The sequence below is a fragment of the Falco cherrug genome, chromosome 3 (assembly GCF_023634085.1).
Source record: "Falco cherrug isolate bFalChe1 chromosome 3, bFalChe1.pri, whole genome shotgun sequence".
Classification (NCBI taxonomy): Eukaryota; Metazoa; Chordata; class Aves; order Falconiformes; family Falconidae; genus Falco; species Falco cherrug.
The window spans coordinates 107,213,079-107,226,127 of record NC_073699.1 but is presented as its reverse complement, the minus strand read 5'-3'; the positions used below and the strand labels follow the sequence as shown (position 1 = coordinate 107,226,127).

The 13,049-nt window shown below is 45.8% G+C and overlaps 1 protein-coding gene across 1 annotated transcript in view; it reads left to right on the top strand.

The window, feature by feature from the left end:
* PRDM16 (PR/SET domain 16) overlaps positions 1-13,049 on the top strand; it is a 346,351-nt gene that overhangs the window by 290,426 nt on the left and 42,876 nt on the right. Inside the window, exons 4-5 of the mRNA XM_055705566.1 lie at positions 1,246-1,380; positions 10,124-10,226. Of these exons, the coding sequence (XP_055561541.1) occupies positions 1,246-1,380; positions 10,124-10,226 (238 nt within the window). The remainder of the gene's footprint in view (positions 1-1,245; positions 1,381-10,123; positions 10,227-13,049) is intronic.

Below are 13,049 nucleotides of genomic sequence, written 5' to 3'. Positions count from 1 at the left end.
CCGACAGCAGCGCTCCAAGATTTCGCAGCCTGACCTTACACTTGATCTGTTGCTGTCATCGCTGCATTTTCGTTTCTCCTTTCCTTTGTTCCTATCTTTTCTTTTTTTCTCGGTCGTGAAGTGGATGGGAAAGTATTATCGTATCCCATGAGATTTTGAGAGAATTAATTGCTAGTAAAAGCATGTTAAGAGCTTTTGATGACTGAAGTAATTTGCAATGACACAGGGTCTGGTAAGGGTAGAGGGAAATCTAAGTCTAGGGGAAAAAAGAGTTTCTGTAATAAGGAGGCCCACTTATGAGCAGAATACACCCTCGCCGTACTTAGGACTCAAAGGGCTTTTCCTCATTTTGGTGGTGTCCTGTGTTGTTTTTAAAATGTGCTTTTTTCAGTGAGTTGCAGAATGGGTCATCACAAATGTCGAATGGAATGCCGAACATGTTTTCTGTTTCAATGTCATCGAACTTACTTTACTGTCTTAAGAAAGAAAAAGTGCTAAGTCTCTTCCTGGTAAAACAGCGATTTTCCTTAGACCAGGACCCTTTATTTAACCCTTGTTTTTCACACTTGGACTTTTAAGCATTTGAGGGTTTTTATTTGGAAAGATCCCTCTTTTGCTCACTGGCCAAATTTTATCTCACCTTCAACCACACAGATCCTCTGCTGTCAGTGAACTTCTAGTGGTGTACTTAGATAAATGAAAGCGTCACTTGTTACAGCATTTTCTAAAATATAATTTCACAGCACTGGGGTAAGTGACCTGTTTTGAAAGTTTACTAAAAAACAGAATGTCATTATTTATAATAAAACCTGATCCTGTGTGGAAGGATGAAACAGTGTGAAGATGGAGCAGTTTAAGGGCCTTGTCATTAAAATGAATACGGTTTGGAGGAGTTATCTGCTTTGATTACTGAAGTGGTGTGGATACTAGAAGTGTTTGTCTCCTAATAATTGTATTCCTGAGCCTATTATCATGGACAACTGATATCATGTTATCATTGTAATCATGGATGACTCTGATACATGTCCTTGGAGGTTCTGCTAACCAGGAACATCAGATTATGACTAAGAGCTGCTTTTAGTCTTCCGTATGTCTCTTTTTTTAATTATATATGCCAGCCAGCTTTCTCCTCTCTGTTTCTTCTTTGGAATCCTGCATTGCAAGTAATTCTCCTTTCTTTCTTCTTCCTGTAGCTATCATTTTACAGCAGATGACCCATGTATTTCTTCTTCTCCTGTTCTACAGATTGCTGATGACCTGGGAAATGACAAGTTCTGTATTGATGCTGGCCAGAGTGGAGCTGGGAACTGGCTGAAGTACATCCGCGTGGCCTGTTCCTGTGACGGGCAGAATCTAGCCGTGTGTCACGTTAACGACCAGGTAACGACTTCGGCAGCTCCAAGGTTGCTGTGCCCACCTCGCTGCTTCCACAGCTGCTGGGGTGGGTTGGCAGAGGGTAGTGTAGAGTGGCAGCACTGAATGGAAGCAACCAGCGGGGTCATCTGTTCAGCAGCTCTGCTGCAGCATCCCTGAAATGATCTAAAACCCCTGGACTCATGTGATCTTCCAGTCCCTGACTCCTTTTGTGGTGGGGAAGATAATTTGAAATGTTAACACCTGGTGTGAAGTGTAAGTTGTGTTAACAAAACACAATGAGACAAATGGAAACCAGTGTTGGTATTTCGTTGCCATCAAAACCATAGGAAGTTCATGTTACCGGTTGACAGTGGTGGGTAGGGAGTGTGATTCCAAGCTCTAAAGTCAGCTGTTCTCTGATCTAAGAGGGGAGTGAGGGTTTGGGAGTCTGTGGAGGAGGAAAAGTAAAAGCCTAACAGGCATATTTACAGAAATGCTGGTAGAGCAGCCTCTAGGTGGGGGTGCGGGCGAGGGATATTACACAGAATTAATAGGATTTTGATAATGTTAGCTAACGTTTATAAAGTTCTTTGAAGATTAAACCCAAAAATGGATTCAAGATGAGCAAGCCAAGCTGGGAGTTTCACAAACCTCGGAGTGCAATCCAAGTACAAGTTACTGTTTCAGACCTAACTTAAATGAGAAATGCACTCTTAATGTTATTACCAGTCCGCAAACAGAAGGCATGTTTGGATGCACACAAAAAATGAGCTGAGGATGGGAAAATACACTTCTAACAGAAACATTTTAAAACCTGTATCTGACAGGGAAGCTAGAGTGAATCTGAAGCCAGCTCACATAAAATGAGAATAGCTCAGGGCGCACCAAAATATCAGCTCACTTTGTGAACTTAGTTCCTGTTTTAAAATGCTTTTAAATAACTTAATTTTGGATGCCAAAAAAAAATTACAGAAATACCGCAAATGTTCATGATTCAAGCAATCCAGAAGAGATTGAGGCACAAAGCTCTAAATTTCAGCCTGCTTAGTTAAAATGAGCTGCTGATTGCTGCAGTGCCCACTCACCACTACTCACAAGTGCTCTTACAACAAGGAGCCGTCTGAGCAAGAGCCAACATTTATCATCAGCTCCTTGTCTTACACCGTGAGCTGCTCAGTGCCTTCTGTGGCACACACAGGGCTGCTCCTGTGTCTCAGTTTCACAGACCGACAGGATAAATACCTTCGGGGCCGTTGCATTTTCCCTCACCTGTTACTTAGGTCTTTCACCATCCTTCATTCTGCACAGAAAATACGGGTTTGCAGGAGCCTGCGACTGACCCGGCTTCCTTGCTGTGCATCCTGCAGCTTGCCTGAGCACAAACTGCTAGCCTGAGGGATACCTTTTTAGACTTTCCAGAAGATTCAGCAGGACCAGTGCAACTGCCTGTGCTAATACTTCCCAGCACTGCAGCACTGTGCATGAAATACAGCTTTAGCCAGCCGCGTGTGTTCACTTCTTAACAGCAGTTTTGCTCAGTGGTCTCTGCAGGTGACTTTGAGTGCTCATCCTCGCAGCTGCTACCGAGAATGTTTACCAGCAGCAGTAGAAAAGCACAAATATTAAAAGAAGAGAAAACCAAATATTTAGAGGTTGGGTTTCATAAAAAAGATCTTAGACTGGGGAACAAAACTGAATTAATACAGGGGTTTTTTATATGAATACACATCTCTTCTTTTTAAAATGTTAACTTGTACACTGCTGGCTTTTCCCAGGTTCTCACAAATGCTTAGACTAAGGACTAGACATATATACAAAATCTGCCAAAAACCTGAAGGCTGTATCACGTTTTATTCTAAGCCCGGTCACTGCATGTCCTTCTGTTCTTGTCCCTCATCTGGAGATTTTTGGTTGTGCATATTTTTAGTGCATGCAGCAATCTGATTGGAAAGAACAGCTGTTTATCATACCCACTCATCTTCTTTTCTTTATTTTTTCTCTGTTATGACCACTCTCCTACAACTCTGTAGTAAATAAATTTACTACAAGTCACATAAAAGGGGGTAGGTAGCAAGCAAGTGCTTCTTCAGGAGGAAGAAAATAAGAAGCTGCAGAACACAATGAAACAGTAGCAAAGGAAAATGCTTTCTTCCCCTCAGCCTTCTTTCCGGAAAGATTGAGAAGTCTTAGGTCAGGCCAGCTGGCTGGAATGAAAAAATCCAGTGTAAAAAGCAGCAGATGATGGTGATTGATAACTAGAGGCACTGGGTGCTTTGGGGGGGGAGGAGTAAAGTCAGAGTAAGGATATACTGTTTCCTCAGATATTGATTAAGACAGCCTATGGACTCATTTCAATGGCACAGTACTTAGAGCAGTCAGCAGCACATTAAAATCTTTGTGGACTTGTATTATTATTTATAGAGGAGACAATTTAACCATGTTTGTTCTGGAATTTCCTGTTCGTTCCAAGTTTTCTCTCACACCACTGCTACACAGAACCAAGCCTCACTACTTTGTCTCCTGGAAAGATTCTGGTGTTAGTTGGTGGTTACTTGTTTTACTGAAACGGATCGTTGTTCCAGATTATGAAGCTTCAAAGGGTAAAGGTGGCTGTGAGTGTCTTTGGTTGGCATGAAAACTAAGAGCGTAAGATGCAAATATAAATAGAAAAATGTCCAACAGTCCATAAATGTATATGTCTGCAAGCTGACACGTGCTTTCATCAAACTCAGTGAATTCATAATTCACAGGTAGCCAAGGTGCCTCTTGGACATAAACCCCTTGTATTTGAACTCTTTAGACACTCAAAATAAAATTACTAGCATGCAAAATCAGGTTCTTCGTCCTGGTCCTAAGAAACCCTGGCCTGCTGAATACCAAAGCAAAAGTGGCATGCATTTTCAAAGATACTGTAGTTAGACAGTTGAAGGGTACAAAATGTTTTTACACTTCCTTGTTTTTTCTTTAGCTGATGTCAGTGTGAGGTCCATACTCATAAAAAAGGGGGTGTGGGGGGGTGTTACAGGTCGTCTTCCTGCAGATACCTCCGAGGGTGAGCAGTTCTGCTCGTGTGATTGCTTCACTGAAGTCAAGGGCACTGAGCTGGATTCCTCACGGGAGTGTGTGCTTCTGGCCAGGGCCGTTGCATGCTTTTAAAACGAATCCACTCCTTTTCCCTGCAGGATATATTTAGAAAACCGAATTTGTGTTGAGTTCAAACTTTCTTTCGTGCGCACAACACCCCGCGCAGTCCGTGCAAGGGGAGACTCTGCTGGGTGCCGGTGCTGCGCGCATCCTGCGAGCGAGAAAGGAGACATCTCAGGCCCTTACGAGAGTGACTCCTAAAGCCGGAAACATGTTATAAATTTTCAGAGTGACTAAGCATTGCTAATTTCTACCTAGTGCTATATCCTAATGCTGCTGGTTTTAACTTCATTTGATTTCACTTGCTAGCCAGGTACATTTTTTTCCATAACAGGCACTCAAAAAAACAGGGAGAAAGGCTTTGTGCAGTAGGTGTGCAAAGATTTGGGGGTTGTTTGTTACGTACATAAAGAAAAGCTTTTGCAATAAAAGATTATCCACAAAATAACTAAGCAGCACTGTGATGATAAGAGCCAGGATAAGCTTTTAATCAAAACCACTTCCTTTTCAGGAAAAAATAAACATTTTTACATGGGGAGATGGTTTTTTGACACACACTGTGCTACCACCACATTCTGTTCTGCTCTGCACTCCTGTAACTTGGGAATATTCCCAGGGATGTACAGAGAATTTTCCTTTATTTTTAGTGAAGAAATTGACAGCAGAATCTGGACCTCTGAGTATTTTGGGGTGGTTGGTTTTTTTCCCAATTTAAAGATTAAAATGTTGCTATTTAGAAAGAGATTAGTTGAGGCATTTCATTAACTGTTTTTCAATTGTGAAACCAATTTTCAAATGTAAAATAATGTTATCCAGTTTTCTTTATGTTTATTCTTACTTGACAGGTATTTGAAAAGAATAGAAGATCCTTGATTGACTGAAATAATTGTGTGCCTAAAAGAGGGCTAGAAAAGAATGGTAGAAAAATTATATGATTTGCTAAATGTATCTGGAAAATGAGACATGACTTCTGTTTTATTTTTTCATGTTGCTACTACTGCCTTCATGGGGCAAATACTTCAGCAGTTTAGCTGTTCTCGTTCAGGAGACTGTAATATTAAACAGAATACATGTAATAAAGGTAATAGCCATGAGCTTGCTTTCAGGATGAGAGCTACTGCTTTTCTTTGTGTTACATATATTGGAAAAAAGAAGGAGCTGCAGTGATGGAAAAAATCGGCCCTCTGTTTAATAAGCCAGTCTTCTGGGTGTGTGTATAATAGAGGTATTTTATATGTATTTTACATACATATTCAGTGACTGTCTTCAGGATTCCTAGTTGTGTAACACAGTGCCTTAAAAAGAGGAAATAAAAAGCAGTGTGGCTTAGTTGAAACAAAGGGAAGGCGATTCCAAAGGAGGAAGACATCTGAACAAAAGCAAAATGTGCAGCCCCGTTCTGGCCAGAAATGCACGAGGCCAAACTTTTACGTGTTCGCTCCTCCTTGAGCCAGCCAGACACACACAGGTTTGATAGTTGTCTTAGACGAGCAGTAGGTAGGAATATTTGCCTTGTTACTCCAGCGGATTGCTAGTATAGTTAACTATTTGCAAGACAAGAACGTAAAGCAGCAGCTTTTTAGCTCGTTTTGAATTGTCCCTCGGCCACTGCCGCACACTGATCCAATTAGTGGGTGTGTGTTTCGATCTTTAGGTAAACACTGCAGCTGTTTTCTCCATTCTCTAATGCCGTTTTTTTCCTAAAGCACAAACGTGTTGCCGCAGTGAAGCTAAGAGAAATAGTAGGCATAACTCATACAGCAGGTAAACAGTGCTGTTTTTTATGAAAGATGCCTAACTAATGAGGTAATATACGGACGTGGTTTTCTCACTTGACGTGTTTCATCTCCATCTATTGCCTTGATACTGGAAACAGTTAAACAATTACTGCATTGTTTCTGAGCTGTGTCTGTCTCAAGAACACTTTTTCTCAGAGAAAAGATGTACAGCTTTGATTACTTTGTGCTCCGCTCGGGGTGAGATCAGCCTCAGAATGCGATTGTGTGCTGTGGTTCTGCATTATCGATACTTTCAGTAATTGTACCAAATTGCTTGGTTATAGGCTGCAAAATGTTATAGCCAGAGCCAGCTTTCTATTACATCGCGTTTACATCCACAGAAGCAGTTATAGAGCAGATCTGTGTATCAAGCCTAGACTGGAAAAGGATTCCTCTGGGTTGTTTTTTTTGTTTTGTTTTGTTTTTTTCTTTCTTATTTTTCATCTTTTTCTAGTGCCCTGTGCCTGAAATAATTTTGATACAAACTAAGCAGCATGGTATTTTCAACTGTCTGTGAGAGCACTACCCAAACCCTAGTTATATTGTTAACAATTTTGTGTTAAATAAAACTGACTGGTAATTAGGAGAGGTGCCTCTTTTGTTGTGAGAAATAAGAAAGGATAATGTGTGCGTTTTTTATATAAATGCTGAACATAAATGATTTATGAATGTAAATGTTCTGATGGATTAGTAAATCCGATCTTGGTCGGCGCACAACAAATAAGAAAGGAAAGGAAACACAGCAGTGGTTTTAATTAATTCAGACCATCAGTAGCATGATTGCAAGATGAAGTTAATTATTATAATGAAATGTTTGATGAAATTAATGTGACTCCAGCAGAATCCAGCTTTTCCCTGATCATTAATGAAGCTTGTACTATGTGTCTTGAAAGACCGTGACAGGCGTGTTTTCACCTACAGCTACTTTGTTCTGAGCACAAGCAGGAGAGGTGGAGGAGCTCGGGATGCTGATGCCGTGGCACTGTTTGCCTTTGTCCTAGTAGAATCCTGACGGACTTTTCGCAGTGTCAGATCTGTGGATGTGTCTGTGCGCTAGGCACACCTTTTAGGATGTGGTTTGTACATGAGTGCTGGTTTGGGTTGGGTTACTAGCCGAAGGAGAAGTGTGTGTTAATAGCTGTCTTGACTTCTTTTTCGCCTCAGCTGGCTGCAAGCGGCGGCGCAAGGATGATCCTGTTCCTCCGAGTCGAGCCCCAAGTGCTGTGCTTATTCCAAGTCTTTTCTTTTTGTTTTTCAGGCAGGTTTGCCACGGGGGGTTTAGTCCTGGGGAAAGCTCTCCTCGCTGAGCGAGCGGGCAGGGGATTGCTGAAGCGTAAATCAGAGAGATGGTGAGGGGAAAGAAGGCGGATTTTATACCACTCGCACTTTGCAGCGGGGTCGTGGAAACCGGTTACAACCCGGTGGGAGACTGGCGGCGGGTGGGGGCCGGGCCGCCTGGCGGGGGTCAGGGCGCCCCTCGCGGCGGGGCCTGCGGGGCCGGGGCGCACCGGGCTGCCCAGCGCCTTGCCCGGGGAACCGCGGGACAGCCGGGCTGGGCTGACGCGGGGGTGCCGGGCCTGGCCCGCCCCGCCGGGGGCACCGCGGTACCCACCCCCCCCCCCCCGGTAACCCCCGGGCCGGGCCCCGGGCGCCACGGCCCCGACTTCCCCTTCCTCCGTGCGGCGCGGCGGCTGCCGGCGGCCTGCCCCGACGGGGAGAGCCCGGGGTGCCCCCCCCGCCCCGCCGCCGGGCCGCGCCTCGCCCGGAGCCCGCAGGTCAGGCGCCCCGCGCTGCCCGGCCCCGCGGCCGGTCACGGCGCTGCCGGGCGGCCCCGCGCTGCCAGGCCGGGCCGCGGGTGGAGTCTGCCCCCTGCTGGGGCGGGCCGGGCCCCGCGCCCACGGCCCCGCGCCCGCCGCCCGGCCCGCCGCCGGCTGCGCAACCCCCGCTGCCCGGCCCGCGGCTGCCCCACAGGCGGCGGTGGGAGGGGGGGGTCGCGCCGGGGGCAAGCTCGCTGCGTCGGTGCCGGGGAAGGTGTGTGGCAGCCCCGGTGCGGGGGCAGCCGCCGCCGGGAAATCCCGCACCCCCGGGGCCGGCGCGATCGCGCCGCAGCGCCCGGACGGGGCCCTGCCGGCCTGCGTGTGCCGTTGTACCGCGGTGATCGCTCCGTGAGGGTTTTCCTCAGCTCCATCAGGAGGGAACGCCGGCAGCAGTACCGGGGTTTTCCCGAGGTGCCCGCGGCACCGTGGGCAGGGGGAGGCACCTGCTGCCCCCCGGGCTCCAGCCACCCGCTTCCACGGTGGAAGGGAGGGGGGCTCGGGGGGGGACACGTCCCGGTGAGACCCTTCACGCAGCCCAGGGTCGGAGAGGTTTGTGTCTTTGTGCCCTGCAGACGGAAGGGTGGCAGCTCGTGCAGGGACCCGTGCTGGGTGAATTGTAGTTGATGTCCCAAAGAATAATTTCATGCCTCACTGTTAAAGGCAGAGCTAGCAAAACCTGGCGGTTAATAACTGTTACCTGTTGAAGTCTTACGGTGTTATTGTTAAAGAAGACAGGGTCCAGCATACTCTAAAAATTTGGAAAACATACAGAAGACAACAAGTTTCTTGGATTTCACATAGTTCTGATCCTCTTTGTCAGTCATGCAAACTCCCATCCTGCTGCTGGTCTCCTGCTGCTGTTTCTGGCCTTCCCTGCAGTGGTCTGCACCAGCGTCCTCCCAGCCGCAGGGACCGACTGGCTCCCCATGCCCCGAATGCCCCAGTAACCGCGCTGGGTGCCCACCAGCAGCGTGCCACCACCAGCGCCTCAATGGTTACAGGGGACCAGCCCTGCTCTGCCTGCCGATGCGAGTGAGCCCCCACCAGCACGCTCTCCCCCCCCGCAATCTGCCGTTGTGTCAGGGGTGATGGGGTCCGCTTGCCCCCCCAGTTGTTGCTGGAGATGCTGCCGTGGGTTCGATTCAGTTCAGGGGTAAAACGGTAAGGATGGGTGCGTGGTACCTATGGAAACACACTGATACGTTGCTGCCTTGCGACATTCGGCTTTGTTGCACCTCAGATGCAGGGGATTTCTTTCTCATTGCCCTGTTTTCTAAGGAATGCATCCTTGGCGTGTGAGAATTCATTTTGGTTCGGGAAAGCTGTACTAGGTGTCCTTTAGACCACGTTCTGCACACCGCAGACAGCAATGTGAGCAGGGCGTACAGCGGGTAGGCGGCCTCTGCCCTTGGCTGAGGGCTCTGTCTGTGCTGGGGTTTGTCCTCCAGCATGACAGCGAGGGCGCGATAGGCGAACAGAACCATGGTAGGTGAACAGAACCACAGAAGGTCCAAGTTCTGTGGCTAGGCAGGCACTCTGCGTGGGATAAACTGCTCACCGGGAGCGATTCACATCTTGTCTTTAGGGGTCAGCTCCTCAGGCTTCAGGTGAGAGTAATCTACAAAATAATTCTGTGAAGATACGCTAATTCAGCTCTCTAATCATCAGGCCAGTTTCACCTTAGAGCAGCAGAGGCTCAAATGTGTCAATTCCATCCCTTTAATCTTCCCTTCGCTATAACAAATATACTAAGCTTATAGGAGGTAGGGAAAACAATGGGAAGATTTTGCGTAATTTGAATGAGAGAGGCTGTTACTGTAAATACTATTTTATTGTCCAAGCCACATGAAACACTTACACACATAGAGTAAAATAAAGGCAGAAAAAAAGAGCTCTCAGTAGCAATTATCACACAAATCAAGTGACAGCCTCCCCTATTAGCTGGAATAATTTGAGTTATTGGTAAAATGTAAAATGCAAGTCTTTGCACATTTAACATGTCTCTCAATTTTTGTTTCTGATTCCCAGATCTATTATAAAGTTATTAAAGAAATTGAGCCAGGAGAAGAGCTCTTGGTGTATTTGAAGGAAGGTGGTTATTCACTTGGGAACATGGCGCCCAGCATGGAAGGTAAGGCCTCGCTTTGCTAGACAGGACCTTTTTGCACCTCTCACCAGCAAACCTAGGAACGCTGAGAACCTCAGTGAGTGCTGGACTGGGACAAAAACCTGGTCCGGTACCTGCCCCTTCTGTATCTGTTCATATTTTATGCTTATTTTCACTCTTTCTCTGGTGAGAGTAGCTGTCCTAGTCAACGATAGCAAGCAGCGTTTGTGAACCTCAAGGCAACGCAACAGATTAACTTGCTGCTTCTCTTTGAGGAATGTTGTGGGTTTTAATGTACTTGGAGGTGCCTTTTTAATCCTCAGGGTCACTGTGTTTCTTTGGGTGCAACAAAAATGGGCCAAACATTCCAAGGCTTGCAAAGCACTGGTCTTTAGAGCTTTAGATGACACGGAAAAGGGGTGGCCAGGCAGAGGGTGGAGGAGCCATCGCTAGAATTGTTATTGCTAGAATATAGACACCTCTGAAACCCTGAAATGATGCAGTGAAGGCCAAAGGAATGATTGTTTTTAAAAGAAAGGTCACATTTTTGTTACTGCAATGTCTCTCCTGCCTTCCTCCGCGGTGTTTTGCCGGACTGGCTGCATGGCTCAAACAGGCTCGCAGCTGGGGGAGTTCCCTTAACCCTGTACTGTGTGTGGTGTGGAGCAGCCTGAAACACTAACCCGTAGTCACTTCCATATCAGCATAACCATTTTCCTCTAAATATCCTGCTGTTAACTACAGAAGTTCAATAATTGCACAGACTGTCTAAAGGACTGGTATGCTCTCCAGGTTAAGCGAGTGTTTTCTAGTAAGCTAGAGGAGTGACGAGCTGAGATTTTGGGATTCTCTTCCTATGCCAGAATGGCGCTCTGTGAAATTCAATAGGACAGGTAGAGAAGGATGGGAGAAGAGAGAGAAGACTTTGAGTCCTTGTTTCTTCTTCATGGTGCACAAAGATGGCTATAAAACACCGGTTTGATACACAGCAGCGTGGAACTGTGCTGGTCATTTGGTTAGATGGTTGAAAGCTTTGGGTTCAATTTTAGTTTCACAAGGAGGAGAAGCATTTGGTACTGAGAAGCAGGAATAGCCAGAATTCCTACAGTAAAATGACAAATCTAATTCAGGGGTTTGGGAAGGAAGCGCAGGCGGAGCTGATTCCCTGAAGAGGCAGTTGGGAGGCAGCGTTCCCTGCGGACGGGTCGCTGCTCACCTGCTCTTCGCAGGGTCCTTGCACACTTCCCTGTAGTAGCTGTTGCTGGCTCTTGTCAGCAGTGGGAGAGCAGGTTAGCAGGACACGTGGCCTCAAATAGTCTGGCAATCCCAGAGTGCTGCCAGGATTTCCCCCCCCCCCCCTTTGTTAGAATGCTTTTCTCAGCATTCATCTGAGACGCTGACTGATGTTTGTATCCCAGCTCTTTCCCTGCCAGTGACAGAGCCTGTCAATGCGCACTGCGCAACAGAAGTGATCTCTTGGGAAAACTAGGAAAGATGGGCTACACCATTCCCAAAATTATTATAAAAACAAAGCAACACCACATGCATGTCTAAAGTAATCAAAAAATGCAGATTCTTATTTTAAAATGGTTGTTTGCAAGCCCTGAGATGAGCACAGGACCCTGCTGTGGCAGAGCATTGCAGAACCCTGACCTCCTGGTAGGTTTCCCGATCCTGAAATGAAATGAAATGAAATTAAATTAAATTAAATGAAAATCAGTCTGGACTCGAAAAGTTCTGCTCTGTTTTCTAGGGCTCTTAGTTTCCTTGGCATTTGGTGACAGTGAAAGTTAGAGAACAATGTAAAAGGTACATGATTTTTTTCAAGATTATTAGGGCATATTACTCAGCGCCTTTTTCTGTTCATTCATTGAATGTAGAGGCTGTTGCAGGCTTCTCATTATTATTTGGTGACTGAGTTCTAGAAATATATTATTAATCTACCAGTTGGTTTTAAGCTATTAGTTGGAAATACTGTTTGACATAATTAATTGCTGAAACTTGAGTTGTCTCACCTGGGCATCCTACAATACATTTATTTTCTGTATGTGCCTGTAAATTTCAGTTTCAGATTTGCAGTGAAACTCTTTCAGAGTGCACATACTTACGATATGCATAAATAGTGTGAAATATTTCTGAAAAAAAATGGGTGGTTTGAGGATTAGTGCTGCTGAAAGCTCTTTTGGTGAAGGTCAGTGGGTGAAGTAGATGGGCAGGCAGTGCCGTAGCTACTGTCTCACTGAGATATCAGCTTTGGGATGATTTTTTCAGTGTTCTCCTCCAAAAAGTTAATAATTTTCTTGAGACCAGCACAGAGAGATTAATAGTTTCTGGTTTTCACAGTGAAGGAGTAACGCACGGGGGGGGGGTTTGATGTCAGGAAGAAATCAGAAAGGAAACTCACCACTGTTTTGCATTTTTGTTTCTAATAGGCTTCTGTTCGAACAAGCAGAAAGTGCTCCTTGTTTTCCATCTTTGTCATTATGTAACATTTATCTGTATCTTCCCGGTAACGTCTAGTGCTTTTGCCACATAATTGCTTTCAAATGATCGTAGGCCAACATTAAACATTTGACTTCTTAATACTTTTTACTTTCAGCAGTGCTATCTTCCTGCTGCCTCGCACCCCCATTTTGATTCTGAATTAACAAGAAAGAAAATGCAAAATTGTTCCACACAAAGATAATTATCATAAAAATCTTTTATCCAAACCCCAGCCAAACACAGCAGACCCCTTATCACTGCAGGAATTTTGAGTAGGGCACTTGAACTCCTTTGAGATTCAAGTCTGGTAGATTAGCATGTAGATGCCACATAATTGTGTTCCCCTTGGTTTCTCTGAAAGCT